The sequence below is a fragment of the Pseudorasbora parva genome, chromosome 23 (assembly GCF_024679245.1).
Source record: "Pseudorasbora parva isolate DD20220531a chromosome 23, ASM2467924v1, whole genome shotgun sequence".
Taxonomy (NCBI): Eukaryota; Metazoa; Chordata; class Actinopteri; order Cypriniformes; family Gobionidae; genus Pseudorasbora; species Pseudorasbora parva.
In genome coordinates this window covers 15,096,991-15,120,651 of record NC_090194.1, presented here as the reverse complement: position 1 = coordinate 15,120,651, position 23,661 = coordinate 15,096,991, and the positions used below count along the sequence as shown (strand labels likewise).

The 23,661-nt window shown below is 36.4% G+C and overlaps 1 protein-coding gene across 5 annotated transcripts in view; it reads left to right on the top strand.

The window, feature by feature from the left end:
• strbp (spermatid perinuclear RNA binding protein) overlaps nt 1-23,661 on the top strand; it is a 111,078-nt gene that overhangs the window by 73,488 nt on the left and 13,929 nt on the right. For 3 of the 5 annotated variants that reach the window (XM_067433872.1, XM_067433871.1, XM_067433874.1), the window contains exons 7-17: nt 5,468-5,559; nt 5,985-6,080; nt 7,316-7,427; nt 8,925-9,022; nt 14,170-14,275; nt 14,655-14,738; nt 15,438-15,649; nt 19,841-19,990; nt 20,274-20,408; nt 21,457-21,597; nt 21,881-22,013. In XM_067433872.1, coding sequence (XP_067289973.1) covers nt 5,468-5,559; nt 5,985-6,080; nt 7,316-7,427; nt 8,925-9,022; nt 14,170-14,275; nt 14,655-14,738; nt 15,438-15,649; nt 19,841-19,990; nt 20,274-20,408; nt 21,457-21,597; nt 21,881-22,013 — 1,359 coding nt within the window. The remainder of the gene's footprint in view (nt 1-5,467; nt 5,560-5,984; nt 6,081-7,315; nt 7,428-8,924; nt 9,023-14,169; nt 14,276-14,654; nt 14,739-15,437; nt 15,650-19,840; nt 19,991-20,273; nt 20,409-21,456; nt 21,598-21,880; nt 22,014-23,661) is intronic. The other 2 variants (XM_067433873.1, XM_067433875.1) reach the window with 1 other exon arrangement.

Here is a 23,661-nt window from a genome sequence, read left to right as displayed (position 1 = left end):
CAAAAGTGTCCTGTCAGGTTGAGGTCAGGACTCTGTGCAGGCCAGTCAAGTTCCTCCACACCAAACTCACTCATCCATGGACATTGCTTTGTTAATCTGGCAGCCACACAAAGTTTAGAGGTCTATAGATATTGAGCTATAAAGTTGGTGACTTCTGTGTACTGTGCGTCTCAGCATGAGCTGACCCCGCTCTGTGATTTTACATGGCCTACCACTTCATTGCTGAGTTGCCGTTGTTCCTAATTGCTTTCACTTTATAATACCACTAACAGTTGACCGTGGAATATTTAGTAGTGAGGAAATTTCACAAATGGACTTATTGCACAGGTGGAAGCCTATCACGATACCACGCTTGAATTTGGAACACCTGAATTCAATGATTTGGAGGGGTGTCCCAAATCTTTTGGCATAACAGTGTATTTTGGCCATTTAACCAACTTGAATCAATTTACTCAGCAAGAACTGTTTCTTCAGATTGTTTAAAAACTGACTGTACTTGCTGATCTAATAGCACCCCTAGTGGCAGCTCAGAAAATGCAACTTGTACTTGTGTTTAGTGGTGCTGGACAATATTTGGCCATTTTGAGATCTACCCTGTTCTCCATTCATTGGTATCAGCATTGGGGAAAAAAAATATTTTGACCAACTGCTAATCACATTTTATGAATGCGAAAGGCATTTGTGTTGCATTAAGGTCGATATGCCTTAATCTTGCTCTCTCTGGCACATACACACACACACACACACACTCATTTTCTCATTGGTTTGTTCACACCGCCATCCTCTTTGATGTGGATTGTTAGAAGCAGGGGGAGGAAAATGAAAGAATGTATCCGGATTGAGGAATCAATACCTGTGCCAGCACACACCTCATCCATCTAACAGATGTGTCAGATGTGGACACTGCCCCTGGAGTGTGGGATGACAGATGACAGGAGGGAGGGAGAGATGGAGCGATGGGTTGTAGATCACCACAAGAGCACCTCGTATTTTCCTGACCGGGTCAAGGGCCCTGTCCCTTTGAGAAACTGCTCAATCTCAGGACCGGCCCGAATGAACAGTACTCATAAGATCACACACACATACACGCGTACATGTGTGACACAGACACACACACACACACACACACACACACACACACACACACACACACACACACACACACACACACACACACACACACACACACACACACACACACACACACACACACACACACACACACACACACACACACACATACATACATATGACATGATAGTGCAATATGGCTGGGTTATATTTCACCCCAATGTCAAAAGACAGAAATAAGAAACCATATTTTCCAAAAAGAACATGAAGCCTGTTTTTAGGACCATCAAGATTTTTTACGTTATTAACAGAGGTCGGTAGTAGTTTTTACGACTATACTAAATAATAAAAATTCCATAATACACTCAAAAAAAAAAATGACTTGTTGTATTTATAAATATGTGTCAAGTGGTTGCACACAACTATATTGATACATTTTTACAAATAACTATTTGTTATATGGACTATTCAAGTAAAACTGACAATTTCTTTGAGTAATACAAACCATTTGAATTTGTCACTGTTACATAATATTTATATGTGCCGTTTACTATGTTTAATATGTTACATTTATAAAAGTTTATTAAGCAAGGTGAACATATTTATCAATTTAATTTGCCGTTGAAACTTTTAAATAACAACAAGCATTTTTTTTTTTTTTTAATGCAAAAATAACTTATTGGACAAGCTAAAAAAAAATGTAATTTAGAGCAGGAATTCCATCCAATGAATTTGTAAATAAGTGCCCACAGCCTTAACACAGGCACCACTCTTCTGCATAACGGTAACCACACAATTACAGAAACTCCTCAATGTCCCACATAACTGAACATTAAACACTAACATAAACTAACAACATCTTTTCCTTTACTGAAAGTCACATAAAAAAGTACTTTAATCCCTACATTTTCTTTCCTAGCGCAGTCCCTTGCAAAGCATGCTGGGAACTACAGATCCACTGCCCAGTTAGTTATGTCAGCACAAATATTAATAAACTTCATTTTTAAATATAATAGGCTGATTGAACACAAACATATCTAATTTCGACACAATTTATTTAAGTAAAATAAACATAATTTAAATGTGTCTTATCTATGAAGTGCCTGAATCTTTTTTTGTTTGCTGAGATGTAGGAAACATGCTAAGTTTAAATATTTGTTTCTTTGAAAGGCCATGCTACACAGTTATTGTACACTAAAATGTGCAATCTGTGTCGAAATATCTGTTTTTGGTTTATCCCGGCCACCCAATAGGAACTCCCCAGGTTGCCAGTTGGTGGAAAACAAAGCAATGAAAGCCAGCAAACGAATTTGGTCATTTATTTGAGAAACTACCCGAACTAAAAGTCCTCAGCAATTAAAACATTGCAAACCTATATATTAGCTGATAATTTTTTTTCTGTCAATCTGGCAACCCGCGTGAGTGTCGAGTCTGAGGAGTGGGCAGGGAAAAATCTCCCTCTTAAAAGTATTTACACAATAAGTGCATTGTATCAAATGATTCATTTAAATGTTAGTAGAACATAATAGTTCTACTATTCTACTATAGAACATAAATGCGAATTAGGAGGACCAAAAAATGCATTAAGTAAATATTTATACATCAAGACTTTATTATTTTAGCTGTTATTTATTGGTTTAAATACAGAATAATTGTTTTAAGGTGTTAATACTTTAAAAAGAGTCACCCTTGAGGTCATGACAATGTCACAATTCAAATAATAAATGGCCCTATTTAATCTAATAAATGGCTTTTTTTCTTTCTTTCTTTCTTTCTTTCTTTCTTTCTTTCTTTCTTTCTTTCTTTCTTTCTTTCTTAATATTTATTTATATATTTTTATTTATTAATATATATAAATATATAATGTATTTATTTATATATTATATATATTTATTTATTTATACTATTATATTTATGTATTTATTTATTTCTGTTATATTTTATTATATTTTTTTTTTTTTCTTCGAACATCTATTTTTTAAAACTGGGATTCATTACTTTTTCAGTGTAGCTTTTGGTTTTAAATAAAATAGAGTAGACGTCTCAGACATTGGACCCCGCTGTTTGGATGTGTTTTCACCCGTTATTGTGTATGATTAGAAGAAGAATAATGCACTGAAGCTTTGTCTCATTTTGAATGTGTGGAAGTTTGTGGGCTGATCAATGATGGATTGATGTTGATTTTTGCGGTATGTGTGTGTCATTGATTAGAGGGTGGACCAAACCTTTCCATCACTCTGACAGATCTTCCTCTTTAACCGTCCTCAGCTGGGCTGCTCTGATTAAAATCCAGAGAGGAATTACAAAAGAGTAATGGTTCAGTATTCATCATATAATCTCTAAATAACCCCCGTACACCTGCACGCCTATTCCTGGATTTACGCTGCAGCAGCATCGTCTTTCTTTTATCTATTTGTTTATCTGCAGAGGATGCTCACCTACTGAGCCAATAAAAGAAAAGAGATGCAAATATTAAACATTATTAAAGAATGAACCTTATGTATTTGTTTGGGTGGGAGAGACGAAGAAAAATGTTCTGACAACTCAAAATGTGAGTGTGTGTTGTGTGCGAGCGATCTCTTCTCTTGTTGTGACTGATCTATAACAATACCCACTGCATGTCTTCATTACTCCAGTGTCAATCCAAGCACAAACTGGCACTGATTCGCTGAAGGTGTTAGTGTGTGCTGATGCTTTTGACATTAACTCCTAACCAGGCACGACGCAGGAAATTAGAAAAATATCCATACTGAAATGCTGTGAGAAGAAATGCAGCTTCTATAAACTAAAACATGCTTTTCACACTCTCCTTGATTAGTTTTTTTGTAACACTTTAGTATGGGGAACACATTAAATATTAACTACGACTTTTGCCTCAATAAACTCCTAATTTACTGCTTAGTAAGGTTTTGTAGCATTTAAGTTTAGGTATTGGGTGGGATTAAGGGATGTAGAATAAGGTCATGCAGAATAAGGCATTAATATGTGCTTTATAAGTATTAATAAACAGCCAATATCAATATTCATGCTAATAAGCAACTAGTTAATAGTTAATAACTGAACCTTAAAATAAAGCGTTACTGTTTTGTTTTTTTTAAACATGTCTAATACAGGATATACTGTACACTGCTGTTCAAAAGTGTGAGGTCTATAATTTTTACTTTTTTAAAGAAATTAATACTTTATTTAGCAAAGCTGTGTTGATTAAAAGTAAAGACATTTATAATGTTAACAAAAGAGTTCTATTTCAAACAAATGCTGTTCTTGAGCTTTTAATTGGTTAAATATTCCTGAAAATATCACTGATATAGACCTTAAGCCTGCTGAAATTTTAGCTTTTCGTCACAGGACTAAATTAAGTTTTATGTATTCAGATAAAAAAAAAGTCATTTTTAAACTGTAATACTTTTCGCAATATTACCATTTTTTATTGCATTTTTTAATCAAATGAATGCAACCTTGAGAGTGAACTTTTTTAAATATATTTTGTTATATTACGATCCCAAATTTTTTAACTGTAGCGTATATCACTGGATATTTTTTTGTACTAATTAATACTAACAACGATGTGTCGCCACATCTCAAATGATTAATTTCCCAACACAGAGTTCTTCTAAGACAAAATAATTTTGAAATAAAGTCTTATACTCCTTAGTTTTGCTAATTTCTAGCATTTTATGTATAATTTTATGCCTAAGGTAATATCTTCCCAATGTTTAAGTAATTAGAAAATATAAAAACAAAACAAAAAAAGAATACAACTTGACTGGAAATTACACACTGTAAAAGTTTTGTGAAATTTATATAACAAAAGGTGAAATTGTTGGTTTACAAAAATCTTCAGCACTTTATTGGCATAAAAGTGCATCCCAAAGAATCTGTGGGTACTGGGATTTTGGACCAATCAGAATGCACTGTGGGCAGAACTATTTAGCACAACAAAATATATAATATAATAAAGTAACTCAAAATGTATTGTTGCCATGTTTAGCACAAAACATACAAAATTCATACATTAACTCACATTAAAATTGAAACTGTATTACGGCGTGCCTGGTAAGGATAGTGTGTAACACCAATTGAACAGCCTAGTTTGGCCTGTTTTTAGGCCGGACTTAGCATTTCATAACACTTGGCACATGCTAACACCTTTTCCGAATCTTTCCTCCGGTTTCAGCCAGCCAAGGAGATGCACTGAGGTTTCATCTCTTTTGGATGCACTGGACCACCTAAGCCTCCTTGGCTTCCTCCTTTCTCCCTCCTGCTGTGCCTTAACAGCCCCTCCCTCATCACGTGTATGTGTGTGTGTGTGTGTGTGTGTGTGTGTGTGTGTGTGTGAGCGAGCGTGTCTACGCGTGTGTGATTTGATTTCCTGTCCCGTTCTTCTCACCGATAGAGAGCGTTGAGTCGAGCGAGCCGGCGGACCTGTTGGATAGACAGAGGTGCCTGGTGGCGTTGGCCTCTCTGCGACATGCCAAATGGTTCCAGGTTGGCGCTCACTTCTTCTCATTGTTATTGTAGCCTTATGACCCAAAACTACATGCCATTTTCCTCGATTTCCTCCAGCTCTCCAAATGCTCAACACCTCATCACCAACATTTACGTATCGTAAGGCTACAAAAGCAATTGTTACACTTTTTGTTTTCTTTTGCCTGTTTTTGTTTGTCCATAACCTGCTTGTCATCATAAAGGATTTGTCTAGTGCTTTCCTGCACCGTATCTTCCCTTCTCCCACCCCTCCGACATAAGCCCCGCCCCCTCCTCCATCATCCGCACAACACGGACCAGAACCGAACCACAACACACACCTCCACACTCACACACACATAGTCAAGATCTAGAGATTTAGGGGTTAAAGGTTGAGTTTGATTGTTGCTCTCAGTTCATTGGCCAATTCCCTCTGGTTTTCTCAGGCTAGAGTTAACGGCCTAAAGTCGTGCGTGATCGTCTTACGAATACTGAGAGACATGTGCAATAGAGTCCCGGCGTGGGAACCTCTGAAAGGATGGGTAAGTAATCAGATTGACTTTATCACTGCAAACACTACAGTGATGATACGGTAAAACTTTAGGAGTGTAATCTGTTAATGAGAATTCAATGTATAGAATTCGGTAAGTAAAGATCAATTGACAACAGACCATTGAATTATTAAAAATTGGGGCTCAAGTGAGTAATGCAGCCACAGCATATAGCAATATGGGTTGATGTCAGATTATTTATACCCCATATACGTTTATTTTTAATCCCCAAACAAATTATTTGATTAATAAATTATGACAACATATGTTTTTAAATTGCTTTAACTCAACTAAGCAATTTTCAAGAAAGTTATAAAAATAGTTAAACAAGATATACAAGATTCAACTATTTTTTTAAGTCTGTTTAATGTATTTTAAGTTGAAATGATTTAAACATCTAAGTTGATTGTACTAAAGGCAAGGTTTTTGTACAGTGTACACTGTTAAAAATGTTCATGATTTAGGTTCATGAACTTACTTTTATCAAATTAACTTAGATAATTTATGTGGTTCCGATAACACTAGTTTGAGTTTCTGTTCAGATTTTTTTATTTTAATTAACTTACTTTTTAAGTTAAACTAACAATATTTTTTTACATTGAAGAAATGCATTCCTGCATCACAGAATACATATATAATATCTTGTTTAGAAACGTCTAAAGCTGCCATTACTGCTCAACATAATGTTTTTAAACTATTGTAATAAATATTTTGAAATATATTTGTTGTATAAGTTCTTATGTCATATAAGTGCTTATCACACACACACACACACACACACACACACACACACACACACACACACACACACACACACACACACACAGTAGGTACACACTGTACTGTTCAAAAGTGTACAACTATTCTCTAACACCAAGGCTGCATTTATTTGATCAAAAATGTCAGTAATAACTGTAAAATTGTGATTTTATATTACAATTTCAAGTAACCTATTTTAATATATTTTAAACTAATTTATTCCTGTGATTTGTGAAGCTGTGTTTTAACATATGTAAACACTTTATTAGCTAATCAATGTGCAGGACTGGATCTGTCCACTTTATAATTATAAATGACTGGTACAGTGAGTGTTTAACTGACTGGTTTTTACAATAAACTCAGATTTAATCTCTCTTCTCAGTGACCCATGGGCACATTCTGATGAATTGATAGTTCTTTATGTAATAAATCAGTCTTTGAAAAGTGATTTGCTCTTTTGTCCTCAGCCTTTGGAGTTAATATGTGAAAAGGCCATCGCCACATGTAACAGACCTCTGGGAGCTGGAGAGGCTCTGCGCCGGGTCATGGAGTGTCTCGCCTCTGGCATACTGCTTCCAGGTATGAATACTTCCAGTAACAAACTCATTTTACAGCATCCATTATCAGTGAAAAAAACTGGTGAAGGGTCCCATATGCTTCAGAAAATTTCATTTTTATCAGTAACAAATAGAGGGACTTTTATGTTTTTGTAATGTTTAATGTAAGATTTTTTGGCATTACTAAATCTATTATGGAAGATATTTATACAAACTATTATAAGCGTTCTAACATTTATTATAAACATTGAACATTTTTAGATCGATATAAGCATCTAATTTTAAAATGTTTCTTTTAAAAGTCTCTTATGCAAAATTAATATTTTATTTGATAAAAAATACACCAAAAATATTACAATTCAAAATCACTAAAAAATTTTGCATCATTACTCAGTTATTACTCATTATTCATTTCAGCGTAGTTAATTCAAAAAGCAAGACCTCCGTTCATCTTCAGAACACATATTTTTATTCAAGATATTTTGGTTGAAATCCAAGGACATTTCCTCTCTCAAGAGCTATAAAAGCCACTAAAGATATCTTTAAAACATCTATCTCACTACAGAGGTTCTACAATCATTTTATGAAGTGACGAGAATAGTTGCATTAAAAAAACATCTGAATAACGACTTTTTTCAACAAGTTCTTGTCTTCCCTAAGTAATTAATGACAGAATGTACCTTTTTGGGTGGACTAACCCTTTAATTCATGATTTCTCAAATGAAAACTTAAATCTTTATAGTCAGGGATGTCAGAGCTTTAATATGAATGCTGTTTTTTATGTGAAAGAGTAAAAAAGGTTTTTATAAAGTTATCCGTTGTGTATCAATGGATCCCTAATCATAATAGACTATTAATAAGACTGAATATGCAAGCTAAGTGTGAGTTTGTCGTGTACAGTGTGATGACAGCAGCGGTGTCACTATCAGATCTGGGTTTCATTTGCAAAGCTCTAGTTCCTGTCTGTGGCCCAGAGGAATAATGGGGCCTCATTTATCTACTCTTGACATAACTAGTCCATCCCTCTCTACTCCTATACTCTTTTCTCATTTATTCATTAATAATGAGATGCAGGCATTAATATTTGATTGGCTTGCATAGAAAATAAGCCTGTCTCGCAGTGACATAGTGTGTATGTATGTATATATATATATATATATATATATATATATATATATATATATATATATATATATATATATATATATATATACATACACACACACACACACACACACACACACACACACACACACACACACACTGTCACCATATATTTATTAGTTTATATATATATATAAAATATGCATACACACACACACTATACATTTGTATTTAGGACATAATTTTAATGATAAAGGCTCACTTAAAGGTTAAATTAGCTCCTGACCTGCAGTGATGGGGAGGGGGTAAATAATGCAGGGCTTCAGTTTTCAGTATTTTTCCGCAACTTGACTGTCGTATATTTTGTTGGATGTATTTCCCGTATAAATAACGATCATCTTCTGTTGCCTCTCAGGTGGGCCAGGCCTGCATGATCCCTGTGAGAAGGAGCCCACAAACACACTGTCGGCCATGACGAATGAGGAGGCAGAGGCCGTCACCTACAATGCACAGGTACGGCCAGTGTGTAAGATGTGCACAGAATTAAATGGAGAGTTATTTCCATACTGGCTAATCACAAAACTCGACATTGCGCTCTCATTATCACAGAATATTCCACAGAAGTTTTTATCATTAAAAATTACGTTACGTTTATGTGGCTATTATATTGTAGACTATTGAGTGGCTAAAATATTTTAATTAATTTCCACACAAACAAAAAAAAATAAACCTAATCATTTTTTCTCCAACTGGAACTCCGTCCCCCCTCGAAATTCACTCCCCGGACTCTGTCCCCCAGCGTACCCCCCCATTTCCACCCCTGTATATATATATACATACATATATATACACATACACATACACATACACAAACACATACATATATACCCATACATATATATTCTTGGAAACTGTTTTAAATTCAGAAATTAATCGGATCTCCCAGCTTTAACCCCATTTTTGAAGTTTAATCCAGAGATGGTGGTAAAACCTGTCATAACACTTTCATGTCAGTCACGAGAGAAGAAAAGATCATGGACCTAGTCTAACACAATGCTCTTTAGAATTAAAATAATTCGATTTTTATATTATCAACAAAATCTTCTCAGATATATGGTGAATATTCCATGTATCACCCAGCCCTAATACGCCACACGCACACACACACACACCCCGATAGAGCACCTTAATGATTGGCTCTCTAATGAGCGTGGGAAAAAGATACAAAGTCTGCCCGTGAATCTTACTCCTGCCCCGGGGACTGTGTGTGTGAGCTGCATCTCTGAGTATATTTCTGTAGCGCTTTTCCTCTGAACGCTCATGCAGTCGAAATCAGAATCACAATGTGTCTAATTGTTTTGCAGCAGATCGAAGAGGTTCATTACAAACACACACACCCACCCCACTGAATTTTTATTTTATTTTATTGCGTAACATTTCTATCAAATGTTATTATTTCCAGCAATAATTTTGAAGCGTAATATAAGAAATTCATTATATTTGTTTATTCGCCTTCTGCTTTTGTGAATGTGATGCTTTAGGTAATATTGCGGTTTTAATGAAAATATGTTTTTACTGCAGTTAGCCATAGTCATAAATAAGATGCATTGCGGTAATATGCCACAGTAACGCCCCTTCCTGCAGAGATACTGCATTCAAGAGAGTTCACATGAGACTAAAAGATTTGCTTATAACTATAATTTCCTCGATGAGGAGTTCACAAGTTCGAGATGAGCTGCGTGTTTAATCACTGAATTTAAAGGAAGGACAATATTTTGAAGGACAAATTTTTTTGCTTAATTAAAATGCCATTATTGCTTAACCTTAAATGTTAAAACTTTACATCAGGAACAACATTCACTTTTACTGTGAAACGTTCTGAATAAATAAAATGAATGTCTACTCTGGGCATGACTAGTACTACATCACCTTGAGGTGGTGTATACAGAAATGTCGAAATTGGACTCTGAATGTTTACCAACTACGGACTAATCATCTTTAATCTCAATGGGCGCGTTTACATGCACACCAGTAAGCTGATAACGCACCAATATCAGCTTATTGAAATAACCAGTTTTCCCCATTTACATGCAAACCAGTAAACAGACAACGCAAGTAAACCGCGTTTACATGACTTTATTAATAAACCAGGTTATTTCCTTGTTGTGCCATCAAAAATAATAATGTCTGTATCTGACTCGGAGTATTTCAAATTTTACATTAGTTGTGATGTTAAATAAAGCGTGCGCCGTGTCAGCGGGAGATTTACGGCTCATATTATTCTGTCATGTAGTTCCAGATGCAGCGTTTTGACTGAACTTCTTCTACTTCTGCTGCATGAGATGAGAACACGGTTACAATTTTCTGGGTCTTAAAAGAGTCTGCGTTTGTGATACATGTCCTTATTTCATGCAAAACGCTAGCTCGCTCTGTCTGGATGCATTTAAATCTGCTCTGAGTATGCGTTTTTTGTCACCTATCACACATGCACACTTAAATAAGCCGACAGAAAGCAGGTTATTGAGTTTACATGCAGCACGAAATCGGGGCAAGAGTCAAACAACTACCTGTTCCGACCGGTCTATTCTTACGCCGTTTATGACCTTACTCTGATAAAACAAAACGGGTTATCGCGTTTACATGACCATGTTCCCTACCGGCTTATTAGGCATAATCGGCTTAAGAACGTGCATGTAAACGCGCCCAATGTTAAAGGGGTACTTCAGCGCTGGGAAGATGAATCTGTATTTAAACTGGGTCATTAATGCAGTAGAAATGTGAAATTATTTTTGAATTTGGTGTCTTCTAGACTGAGAAAAGACAGAAAATGTATTTTTGTCCCATGGGGATGAAAGACTACAATTCCCAGAATGCTTCGCTGCCCTGTGAGGCCATTCCCAACACCACCAACTTCATTACTGTGACTGAGTTAGAGAAGACACTACAATTAAAAACTAAACGTGTCTGTTCAATATAATGAGTGAGTCACCGCGCGAGTCTCACAGCACTGAGCACTAACTGCAGGAGTGATGAGAGCTGAGGTAATTGCGACTACATTCTCGGCATACATTCACAATGCGAGTTCAGTCTGGCACGTGTTACAGTTCATGCCTTTGCAAGCTTAACTTTCATAGAAATGAATTTGAGAAGTTAAAAGACTTACATTGCTCACCATAGCTCCGTTTAAATGATCCTGTCTGCAAGCTGAGCTCTCCCTGCCAGCTGAGTGTAATCTCCCATCCCCCATGCGCAGATTCAAAACATGCGGAAATGGCTCCCTCTGCTGGCTGTAGTCTTTAGCCTCTGGGCAAACATTCCTCCTATGATGCAAAAATCGTCATTTTGCATCATAGGAGGAATTTTTCCAGAAATAAAATGCATAAATCTCTTGTCTCAGGGAGATATGAGGGGGGAAAGCACAATAATTTGAATATTCTCCAGGGTTTCTACTGATACAAAGCCATATGCTAATCGCTGAAGTAACCCTTTAAGCTTGGGGAAGTGAGAATATGAAGCAGCACAACTGTTTTCAACATTGATAATAAGAAATGTTTCTTGAGCCTCAAATCTGCATATTAGAATGATTTCTGAAGGATCATGTGACTATGAGTATAATGAAGCTGAACATCCAGCTTTGCTCACAGGAATAAATTACATATTAAAATATATTCACATAGAAAACAGTTTTTTTTAAATCACAATAATGTTTCACAATATTACTGTTTTACTATATTTTTGATCAAATAAATACAGCTTTGGTGAGCAGAAGAGACAATCAAAAATCTAGATAAATCAATAAACAGAAATAATCTTACTAAAACCAAACTATTTAATGGTAATGTATATAACAATTATTAATAACTATTATAATTAAATATATACATTTGAAAAACTGTAAAAAAAACAACAACAACAACAACAACTGTAAATTCATATGTAATTACTTATCTACAAATCTAATTTTACTGTGAAAATCTAAAATAGTAAAATCTAAAATGGTAAAGGCACATCGGCAACTGGTGAAAGGCTTTGTTGATTATAAGGGAACCTTATAATCTAGTTTTATCGGGTGACGTAATCTCCCCCCCCACACACACACACTTTTTTTCTTCTTTAAAATGGCTTTTGTTTTGATCACTTTTAGACAGAAAATGTACAGAATATTGCACTTATACAGCTTACATATACTTTCACTCACCTAACCTATCACTTAAATCAGAACGCCATCATTCTGCCCTTTTAAATGTCTGTGTTAAGAATGCGTTTGGCCATTTAGTGAAGCTGATTGCTGTAGCAATTGGTGTGGAGTCTTCTTTAATTTACTTCCTTAATGTAGGTGCTGTTCAAATAGTAGCTTGGTAAATTTGTTGGTGATAAAATATTCAATATCTTTACTCGACATGGTTGACTTCTCCAAGATTGGCAATTTTTTTTTAACCATTGGAGACTAAAGCCTTCCCTTTTCCTTCCCCTCAGACTCGCTTTAGCACAGTTTTCTGATAGATTGTAATTACATCAGCAGCAGTGGTGGTTCTGACTTCAAATTAATAAAATTAATAACTAGGTTTTTTTTTTTTTTTTTTTTTACATTAAAATCTTTCCACCTCAAAATATTGGCCAGGCTGTGCCTCCCCTGATGAGCCACCACTGATATTGTGTTTGGGACAATATTAAAATGGCCACTTCAGTTTGTAAGTTGTTCAGTAATGAAAATCATGCAGATGCTCTGAATACTGTAATTGAAGGCGTTTCTGAAAATGGGCTCTCAAATCTTTCTAAATATACTTTTGGATCCAAACGTTATGGTGCCTCAAATGGGCTATAACTAAAGTAAACAGCTTTGTCGATATCTGTTGAGATGAGTTAATGCGAGTTAGTTGTAGCATGAATTATTTGTGAGGCAGTCTGTCCCATAATTCCTCTGAACATGGTGATTCAGTACCCAATGTTCCACATCTACAGGCGGTCTCTGGGCTCAAGCAGAGTTATTGCTTTATTATTAAAAGAATAAGCAACAAGTGTGTGTGTACGCGTTTCTTCAGGGTGTTTTGAGACAATTTTTTCAAGAGCAGATATTAATTTAGGTTTGCTCTTTGATAACCTTGAAACTATAGATGTGTTCCGAAGCCGGAAATGCATGGAAAATGAGTAACGCATTCTATGGAGCCCCTAAAGGGACATGGTTAGGCTTGCTGTGGCAGGCATATATGTAACATTACATCCGATTTCACTGATCACATGAATATATTAAGGACAGATGACGGACAGGAGGATTTGGTGTGCAACTGATCTCGTGAGTCATTGAGAAATATCTTGTAAAATGTGTGATCAGTACCACCACCACCTATACACGGAGTATGCTTGATTGCAAATTCAAAAGTGAAAATAAAAAGCAAGCGCACATTCAAAAGCGATTTAAATACCCCGCATATTAAAAAGGCTCCCTGCCGTTGATTATAGACAGTATAATTATCCAACTATATAATTGCGAAAGAACACAGGATTTGAATATATTTTTCCGTCACCATGTCCCTTTAGTTAGGGGTTCCATAGAATGTTTTAATTCCTTTCCGAACATAGTATTCGGCTTCAGGCACATCTCTACTCGATACCTTTTTTATCATATCTTATCATATCATGTGTGTGTGTGTATCTTTTAGCATGCTCTGCGACTCATGGCCTTTGGGCAGATCTATAAGGTCTTAGAAATGGACCCTCTCCCCTCAAGTAAACCTTCACAGAAATTCCCCTGGTCAGATAAAGAAGGTGAGCAAACACGCACTTTATTCATTACTTAAACCTGAAGTGTGTCTTTTTTGATATTTGAATACTCATAGTCTAGTTTAATATGAAGTATGTCATTCATAGGTTGATTTTCCTCATAAAACATTACTCTATTTGTTTGAATATCCTGATCTGCCTGACAACAGCAGCTTTGACTCAACCAATAGTGTTGGAGTTTGGCGTGGGGCTGTTTTTGGGAACAGTCATTAAATTTGCAAATCCATTTGGTTCTGCTTTTTTTTTATTTTTATGAAATTGTAGACTAACATACAGCTCTATGAGTCTGTTTTTGATGTGTTTTAGTAATTAGTTGTAGGTGTGTTTTCATCTGCACATTAACTTTACTCTGGCGTGGTATCAGGTCTAGGGCTGAAGAGACCTTATGAAGATGGCCTGCTGGACGACAAAGACCTCATCAAGAAGATGAAGCGCAACCTGAGAAAAGGTCCGTCTGAGTAACCATGGGCAGATATATTGGACATATTTTTAAATGACATCTGTCAGTTTAATTAATGAATTTAGTACTACTATTAAAAGTACTACAAGTAATGTGCCTTCATGACAATGCAGAAAAATGTGCCTGCCTTGAATATCATCTCCTGTTTTAAACCAGCAGGGAAAGCTCATGCATTACAGTATCATGCATTCGCCAGTCATGTTTTTTGTTATTCCCCTGTTTGGCCATAAAAACTTGTCCTCTTTTTAGAAAGATTAATGTATGACATGTCTCTTTTTTTCTTCATCATAGACCCTTTTTTGCTGTATTGTGCCTCTAATCTCTCACCTGCTTTCTCTTCTGTAAGCTGTAGCGCTCTCACTCGACTCTTTTATTTGTGGCCATCCCTTCCCTCTTGCTCCTCATCCTGCTGCACTTCCATCTCTTGCTCTCTCGTACAGGAAGCAGACAACCGTTGGGAAATCAATGGCATTGATTCTTAATTTCTCTTGGAGCCGCGCTGCTGTCCCCAGCCTGTGCTCCTTGCTGGATTCATATAAATCGCTTTCAAAGCAGCAGAATTTCACAATTAGCCAGCTGATGGAACGAAGGGATACTACAAAGTTAGAAGATGATCTGTGTGTCTAAGGACCATTTTGCTTTTCGCTATAATTGCTAATGTTTATTTCTGCTCTTTTTCCCTTCCAGCAGTTCTTGACAGTAAAGCAATAGACTCAAATCAACCCATGAACGCTCTGATGCGTTTGAACCAGATCCGGCCGGGGCTGCAGTATAAACTGCTGTCTCAGTCAGGTCCGGTTCACGCCCCCGTCTTCACCATGTCTGTAGATGTCGACGGTACTGTCTATGAAGCCTCTGGTTCCTCTAAGAAGACCGCCAAGCTGCACGTGGCTGTAAAGGTACATCTGGACTTAGTTGTTTTCACAACATGTGATTGGAGTGGTGAGCATTATGTAAGGAGATAAAGGATTAATTCACTCAAATCAGTATTTTGTCATCATTTACTCACCCTTTTGTGTTATTTGAAACCCATATACGGTCAGATTAGACTGTTTGAGCTGCTCTATTCCATGCAATGAAAGTGAACGTTAACTGTCAAGCATCAAAAAGGACGAAATATATATATTTATGTATTATAAAATATATATTTACCTTTTATATTATTTCTAGCATTCTGATATTGTAGCTTTTTTTTTTTGTGGAAAAGAGCAGCTTGGACATTCTGCCTAATTTCTTCCTTTCTGATCTACGGAAGTCATATGAGTTTTCAAAAAACTGGGTGAGGGTGAGTAAATAATGATAGAGCTTTTATGTTAGAATGAACTAGTCCTTTAACAATAGGCACTTGAAGCCACAGTACTAATGTGGGCGACGCAAGTTCAAGCCTGTCTTTCCTGATCTCGTTTACTATGTTCTGCATATGTTACTCGTTATCTATGTTCTGCACTCCCTTTAAATAAATGTGGCAAAAAGGGTTTTATAATAATTAGTTTTTAGATCTAACAATTGTATTTATTGATCTTTTGATTTTGTTATCGATTGAACTAATTACCTAATCAGATAAATGCTAACCTTGTTTTTTTTTCTGCATACAGAGAAGGTTTAAAGTCAGCATGGAATGCTATTTTCAACCTAATATACATCCACAATACGTATTTTCAGAGTTAAATTCAGGACTTTTTTTTAAAGCTTCAGTTGCTGTGGTTGTTTGTAGGGCTGCACAATTTTGCCATTTTGTAAATATATTTACATGGCTATAAATCGTAATAGCTATTATTATTATTATTTGATGAGAAGCTGAAAACACACGGACCGTGTGTAAATTAACACAGTCGACGATTCATTCTGAAACACAAAGCTTTGTACATTTAATTTGAATTGCAGGGATTGTCATATTATGTCAGTTTTATTCTGATGAATTGGTCCATTACAATAATCACTCTAGCAGCATTACAATACATTTTCCAGTGTGATCAGGCCAACATATACAGACCTAGTTGTTGTGCTGGTGTTAAGCTCTTGTTAGATGTATACTTGACCACATGACCCACCTAGTTAAATCCGTCTGTTAGCGGTATAGATGACCCTTCTTGAAACACATTTGTAAATTTGACCCTATTGTCACTATATAAACGGTTACAGCAAAATGTGCTTCATTTCAGGAAGATGAGTTAAGCTTGTGTGCCTATGCCCCCCCCCCCACCACCACCACCACACACACAGACACACACACACACACACACACACACACACACACACACACACACATAAGTGATTCCCAGGATGCAAAAAGGGCTCAAATCTATGTAATCCCAGAATGCTTGTGAACAAAGGCTCTGGAGCGTAAGACCACACTAATCCTCTTTCTGTGAGAGCGCAGCCATTAACAGCACCAACAGCCCCAATTTGGGTCAGACTGACAAATGAACCCTGGCGCTCTTATGATATAATTTCCCCTGCGTAAACACACACTTAAAGCATGCATTCACCCTAACTGTGAGATATGAGCCATCAGTGGCAGCACACAAAATCAGGCAAAATTAGGCCAGAAACTTGCAAATTGTATTTGTTTTTGTGTATATTTGGGGTGGACTGATAAAAATGTCCAATACCAATAAGTTGATAATCTTGCTATGGACAGTAATTGATAAATGGCTGATAAAAATTCTACACAATTTTGTCTAAATTTAATAAAAAATACAACACTCAAAACTTTTTTTTTAAATACAATTTTTCAGTCAAATTCAATGGACTATATATACATCTAAAATTCAGATCTGCCATCACAGGGGGAAAAAAACAACAACAAAAAAAACATTTTAAAATGGTTATTTTAAATTGTAATAATATTTCATAGTATTACTGTTTTTAGTCTATCATTTATCAAATAAATGCAGCCTTGGTGGGCATTAGATACTATAAGAGCATAAGAGAGATACAAAAACAAATAAACAACCTCAAACTTTTGAAAGGTAGTGCGTGTATATATAATTAGAGATTTATTTATTATTCATGAAAAATGATATTGTACTGATATACAGTTTCTACAATGTTCTTACTGCACCATAAAAGTTGTCCATGACACTTGCGTCTTGTCATCTAGAGCCAGTTACACCAGCTGTGAGTAAGTTAAAACTCTGCCAACTTTTGAAGTAAAGGGGCACTAAGAACTTACAATTTACACAATACTAAATATGAACTAGCTACATTCTACAGTCTTTGAGAACAAATAGCAAGACCCTATAAAGTACAGAGTTTTTACAAACTAGTAGTTACTAAGCCTCTAGTGTAGACTTTGTTTTAGGTTAAAGGGATAGTTCACACAAAAATGTAAATTAGCGCATGATTTAGTCACCCTCAAGCCATCCTAAGTGTATATGACATTCTTATTTCAGACGAATACAAAACAAAAATGTCCTGGCTTTTTCAAGCGTTATAATGCAGTGAATAGCAACCTACAATTTCAATGCCAATAAAGAGCATCCATCCATTATAATAGTAATCCATTCGGCTCCAGGGGGTCAATAAAGGCCTCCTGAAGCGAATCGATGGGTTTTTGTAAGAAAATATCCATATCTTACACGCAGGGCTTAACATTAACGTTTTTGCTCACCAGCCACTGTGGCTAGTGGTTTTCCAAAGTTACTAGCCACTCAGCATTGTGTTTCACAATTTTGCTGTTTGGAAATTACATTTTATATGATTAAAGTTGACTTTGGCATGCTTAAATTACTTGATTTTGAGTAATTTTACTTGATTTAAAAGATTTAAAAACTGTTCAAACTTTCAAAAGCAGAGTTACCACCCAAATCAAGACTACATAAGCTAAATTTCTAATTTGAGAAATGTAAAATGATAATAGATATGTAATGAGTTATTTTTGCCAGGCTATATAAAAGAACAAAGAAGCAAATTAACAAATTACAACAATGGTAAATAAAAAATCAGATACAGTAGGTTTATTTAATATGCACATGTATTTAACATCTGGTGTTGTTTGATTAACATTAATGACAGACAGGTATTTAATTAAGATGCTGAATGCATGGATGTAATATTCTGACAAATATCCTGTTATTACCAACCTGTTTACGTACACTTAAGTCATAATCGACTGTGTTCATGCAAGATACTGCATAGAAGGACATTTTGACATCTGTGCGCGCGTGTATTTGAACATTCAGGCGCAAGTAGAACTGATCGTGCGTGAGACAGAGAGAGAGCACTTCTGTCTTGTGTCATTCAGCGCGATTTTGCCTATCCCGCCTTCACTGACTGCAGGTTAATCGATAAAGAATTGTAATTGAATTGTAATTTTGTGATACGACGGTCTTGGCATTTCTTTTGGCTGTAGGCTGAAATTATATTCAACCTGCCAAAGTGGCTAGTGGGAGTGGCTGCCTTACCCGCCACAGCTGAAATCTACCTGCATTTGGCTGGCTGGCAGGTGTTAATGTCAAGCCCTGCTTACACGTTATAAAGTAAAAACATCTAGCATCCGCCGGACCCCCTTCCGTATTCAGCTTAGGGCAAAAGTGTAACTTACGTCAAGATGACATCAGATGTAGTGTAAGCGTTTTGAACTGAGGGAGGTGTTACACTTACTTCGAAATTGAATATGGAAAGCGTTCCACCAGAAACCATTTTTTTTCTTTATTAAGTTTAAAATATAGATATTTTTCTTACATAAACCAATCGATTCACTTCAGAAGGTCTTTATTAACCCCGCCAGACCCGTGTGGATTACTTTTGGATGCACTTTTTTGGACTTCAAATTTTGGGCTCCCACTCACTGCCATTATAATGCTTGGATTAGCCAGGACATTTTTTTTATGTAACTCTGATTGTATTTGTCTGAAAGAAGAATGTCATATACACCTATGATGGCTTGAGGGTGAGTAAATTATGGGATAAATTTCATTTTTGGTTGAACTATCCCTTTAAGTAAGAACTCAAGAACAGCAGATGCAACCCTACCCATAGGCGAGTATTAAATGACAACTTACTGAAATATAATTCTCTCATCATGTCCTATTGACCTCCCTGCTGGATCTGTTGTGTGATGATGTTTTCGTGGATGTGTGGTGTAGGTGCTACAGGCGATGGGTTACCCCACAGGCTTCGACACAGACCTGGACTCCATGAGTGCAGATGAGAAGTCAGACGGGGAGGGCAAGAGCGAATCGTCCACACACTCAAGCAATAACACCTCACACTCAGACAGCTCCAACACGTTGGAGGTACATGCACATAAACACCAACAGCAAGCTCCACATTTACTCAAGCTTTTAGTAAATGTTTTAATTAGGTTCATCAAGTCCCATTTATTTAGAAAGTGCTTTATTTACAATTCAAATTGTTCAATGCAGCTTTGCAGTACTAAACAAGAAAATAACTAACGGTATTAAGTTCTTTGATTCTGAAACAGTTTCAGCTACAGAGGCCTATACAATAATATCATTATCCATCTCAAGACAGATCAGTGCTGATTTAGTTTAGTTTATTAATGTGTTCTGCTTATAGGTGCGAACTCAGGGTCCTATTTTGACGGCCAGCGGGAAGAACCCAGTCATGGAGCTCAATGAGAAACGTCGCGGGCTGAAGTACGAGCTCATCTCGGAGAGCGGAGGGAGTCACGACAAACGCTTCGTCATGGAGGTGGGCCTTAAACACACATGTACCTCGCTATTCAGCAATAAAATACTGTTTATTTGTCGTGATTGCTATGGCAAGCATTACCGCTATTATTATAAGTTATATTTGGAGTGATATAAACAAACCTCTATCTTTACATTTTGTCCATGGGGAAAATGTTTGGATGGTTGTGGTTTTCTATTGGTGGATCTCATGTGAGTGACAGGATGCCCTGCCTCACACCAGTAAACTCTTCATCAGAGAAAAGATATAATTTCAATTATGAATAATTTTTTATTCATTTATATGTAATCATTTATAATACATTTTCCATAAAAACAAGAATTTTCAATTTTGCAGTTGTGAAACTTCAAAAAGCTTCCAAATGTAATTATGAGTAATGCGAGTTTCAAAGTCAAAACATGCCACTGATGCAGTTCACGATCAATGAATACTGCACATTTATGCCAAGTGATTGCTTATGATCTACTATGAATGAATATGACAATTACTTTGTTTGTTAATATTGTAAAATTTTGTAGGTGGCTGTAAGAGTGCATATCTGTTTTAGTTATGAAATAAACCTTATCTGGTTTATTAAAAGTAAACTCTTGTGGCTTCTCTCTGGGCTGACCCATTACATGAAAAACTTTTTAATATATAGACATGTTTAATATATAAATGTTACTAGTTACATTACAACAATATTTTCATTGCGATTCTTTAAAAAACAATTCCAATGTTAATCAACGCTGAATTCATATATTTTGATTAGTACATTAGTACCAATTTCAATATAGAGGTATGTTTAGACTGAATAAAAGAAGTTTTGAGTATTTTAAGCATGCACTTAGCCTGTTTTACAGTTGATTGCGCTGTAGCCTGTTTAATTAAGTAAAATAATCATAATTTATTTGCATGATTTATTTTGAGATTTTATGGCGTTGGTCTGTATAGATATTCATTTTATTTGTGCAGGTTTTAAAGTTACATTTGATTTGTAAAACTGCATGTAAAGATTCAATATCTAGTTTTTATCAAAAAGATCCTCATCCCATGCTCTCGTTGGCAGGTGGAAGTCGACGGACAGAAGTTCCGTGGCGCAGGGCCCAATAAGAAAGTCGCCAAAGCCAGCGCTGCCCTCGCAGCCCTAGAGAAACTGTTCTCCGGGCCTAATGCTGCTGGCAACAAGAAGAAAAAAATAATCCCTCAGGTAGGTCATTGGTTGCTTCGATTAGTGACCAATAACGTCCAGATGGTGTTGTGTCTCTCGAATAACCGGAGTCAGTGCCTGGTAATTCATGACTGCTGTATTAGATATTCTGTGATCAATATTTCCTGGATGAAACTGGGACCTGCGGACTAACGCATCTTTTTTTTTCTCCTGAAATCAATCTGTGGCAACCTTCCACACACAACTAAGGCATTACTGTAGATTCTCACTGCTCATTTAAGCTTGTGGGGTTATTAACTGTGTGTGTGTGTGTATATTGTAGAGTAAAGGGGCATTAGCTGCAGCTGCTGCTGTGTCTGCCGCCGCAGTCCAGGCAGCACGAGGGCGAGGAAGACCCACCCTCACGCGAGGAGCCTTCGTCAGTGCTGCGGCAGCACCAGGATACGTCACGCCAGGTGTGTGTTTGATGCAAAAAAGTCTTTCTATAGTGACTAAAAGCCGGTTTACTTCAAGTTGACTTTTTGACTGTAAAACTGCATGCAACAATGCATTCCTAATTTACCTATAACAATCGTTCAAAAGTTTGGAGTCAGTAAGAAATGAATACTTGTATTCTGCAAAGATGCTTTAAATTGATCAAAAACACAACCTGTTACGTTACAAAAGATTTCCATTTCAAATAAATGCTGTTCTTTTGTACTTTATATTAGTCAAAGAATCCTGAAGAAAATATATCGCAGTTTTCACAAAAATATTAAGCAAAAACTGTTTCCAACATTGATCATTAAAATGTTTCACAATATTAATGTTAACATTTAAAAAAAAAATCAAATTATCCTTAGTGAGGCCAAGTTTTTTTTGACAGTCGCCAAACTTTTGAACAGTAGTGTATATAAATAGCTGAAAGTAGTTTTTGTACTATTTTGGTTAAAGTAATAATGGGCCCAAAGGGATGTGCCCAAAGCCTAAATCCGAATATGTAAAATGGGTAACGTGTTCAATGGAGTCCCTAAAGGGACATTGTTAGGCTTGCTGTGGTAGTGGGTTACGTTACAGTACAGTGATGATATAAAGGACAGATGACTAACAGGATTTGGTGCGCAACATATCCTGTGTGCCACTGAGAAATCTTGTAAAAAGTGTGGTCAGTACCGTCGCCTCCTATACACAGAGTACATGTGATTGCGGATTCAAAAGCGGTTTCAATACCCCGCATATTGATAGCGACTTCAGGATGCCAATTATATACAATATAATTATCCAATTATATAATTGGAAGACAGCGCAAAAGCAGTAGAATATTGTATTTTATCAACCCATCTCATATTTTTATTCCAACTCCGTAATGTCCCTTTAAGGCCGGGACACACCGACCTGACATCAAAGAACTAGCAGCGATGAAAGCCGACGTTGTTGTCGCCTCTCGTCGGCCGCATCTGGGCCAAAAAGCTGCACTTGAACACAGAGAAACTATATCCAACTGTCAGCTAGCATGTGCATTCCACACCTGTGTGTGAATGAGACAACTGTCTATTTCTGCAGATATATACGTCTATATTTATAAATCATAAGGGAAACTAAAACTCCAGGCTTCAGATACAAACCGTAAAAAAATCAGCATGTTGACTATAAATTATTTTTGCATATTAATCCTGCTGATCACGTTCTTTATTCTTCTCTGCCCATGTTTATATATAAAAATTCACCCAGGAACACACGGTAAGATGACTTGAAATTTGAACAGCCTTCTATCTGTACCATTTTTGACTTTGCTTGCAGTTTTGCTATCATTCTCGTGCATTGACACATTCGCTAAACTGAACAGCCAATCAGAGTTCTCTCTCTCACCGACAGCCATAGCCAGTAAAAGAAATGGACAGAGCGTTCCCATTGACATCAGTGGCGGAAAGTGAGGTCAATTAGAAGCACTCACTTCCTGATGGCTGAGCGCACTGCACAGGCTCAGACTGAGCTTGACGACGTAGATGTGACGTGAGCAACCTGTCAGACAGTTGTAGGTCGTCTAGTAGTTGTGGAAAGTGAAATCTGAATCACGTTGTTTAAATATTTTCTCCCGTTGCTTTTGGCTCACTATTGGCTTCT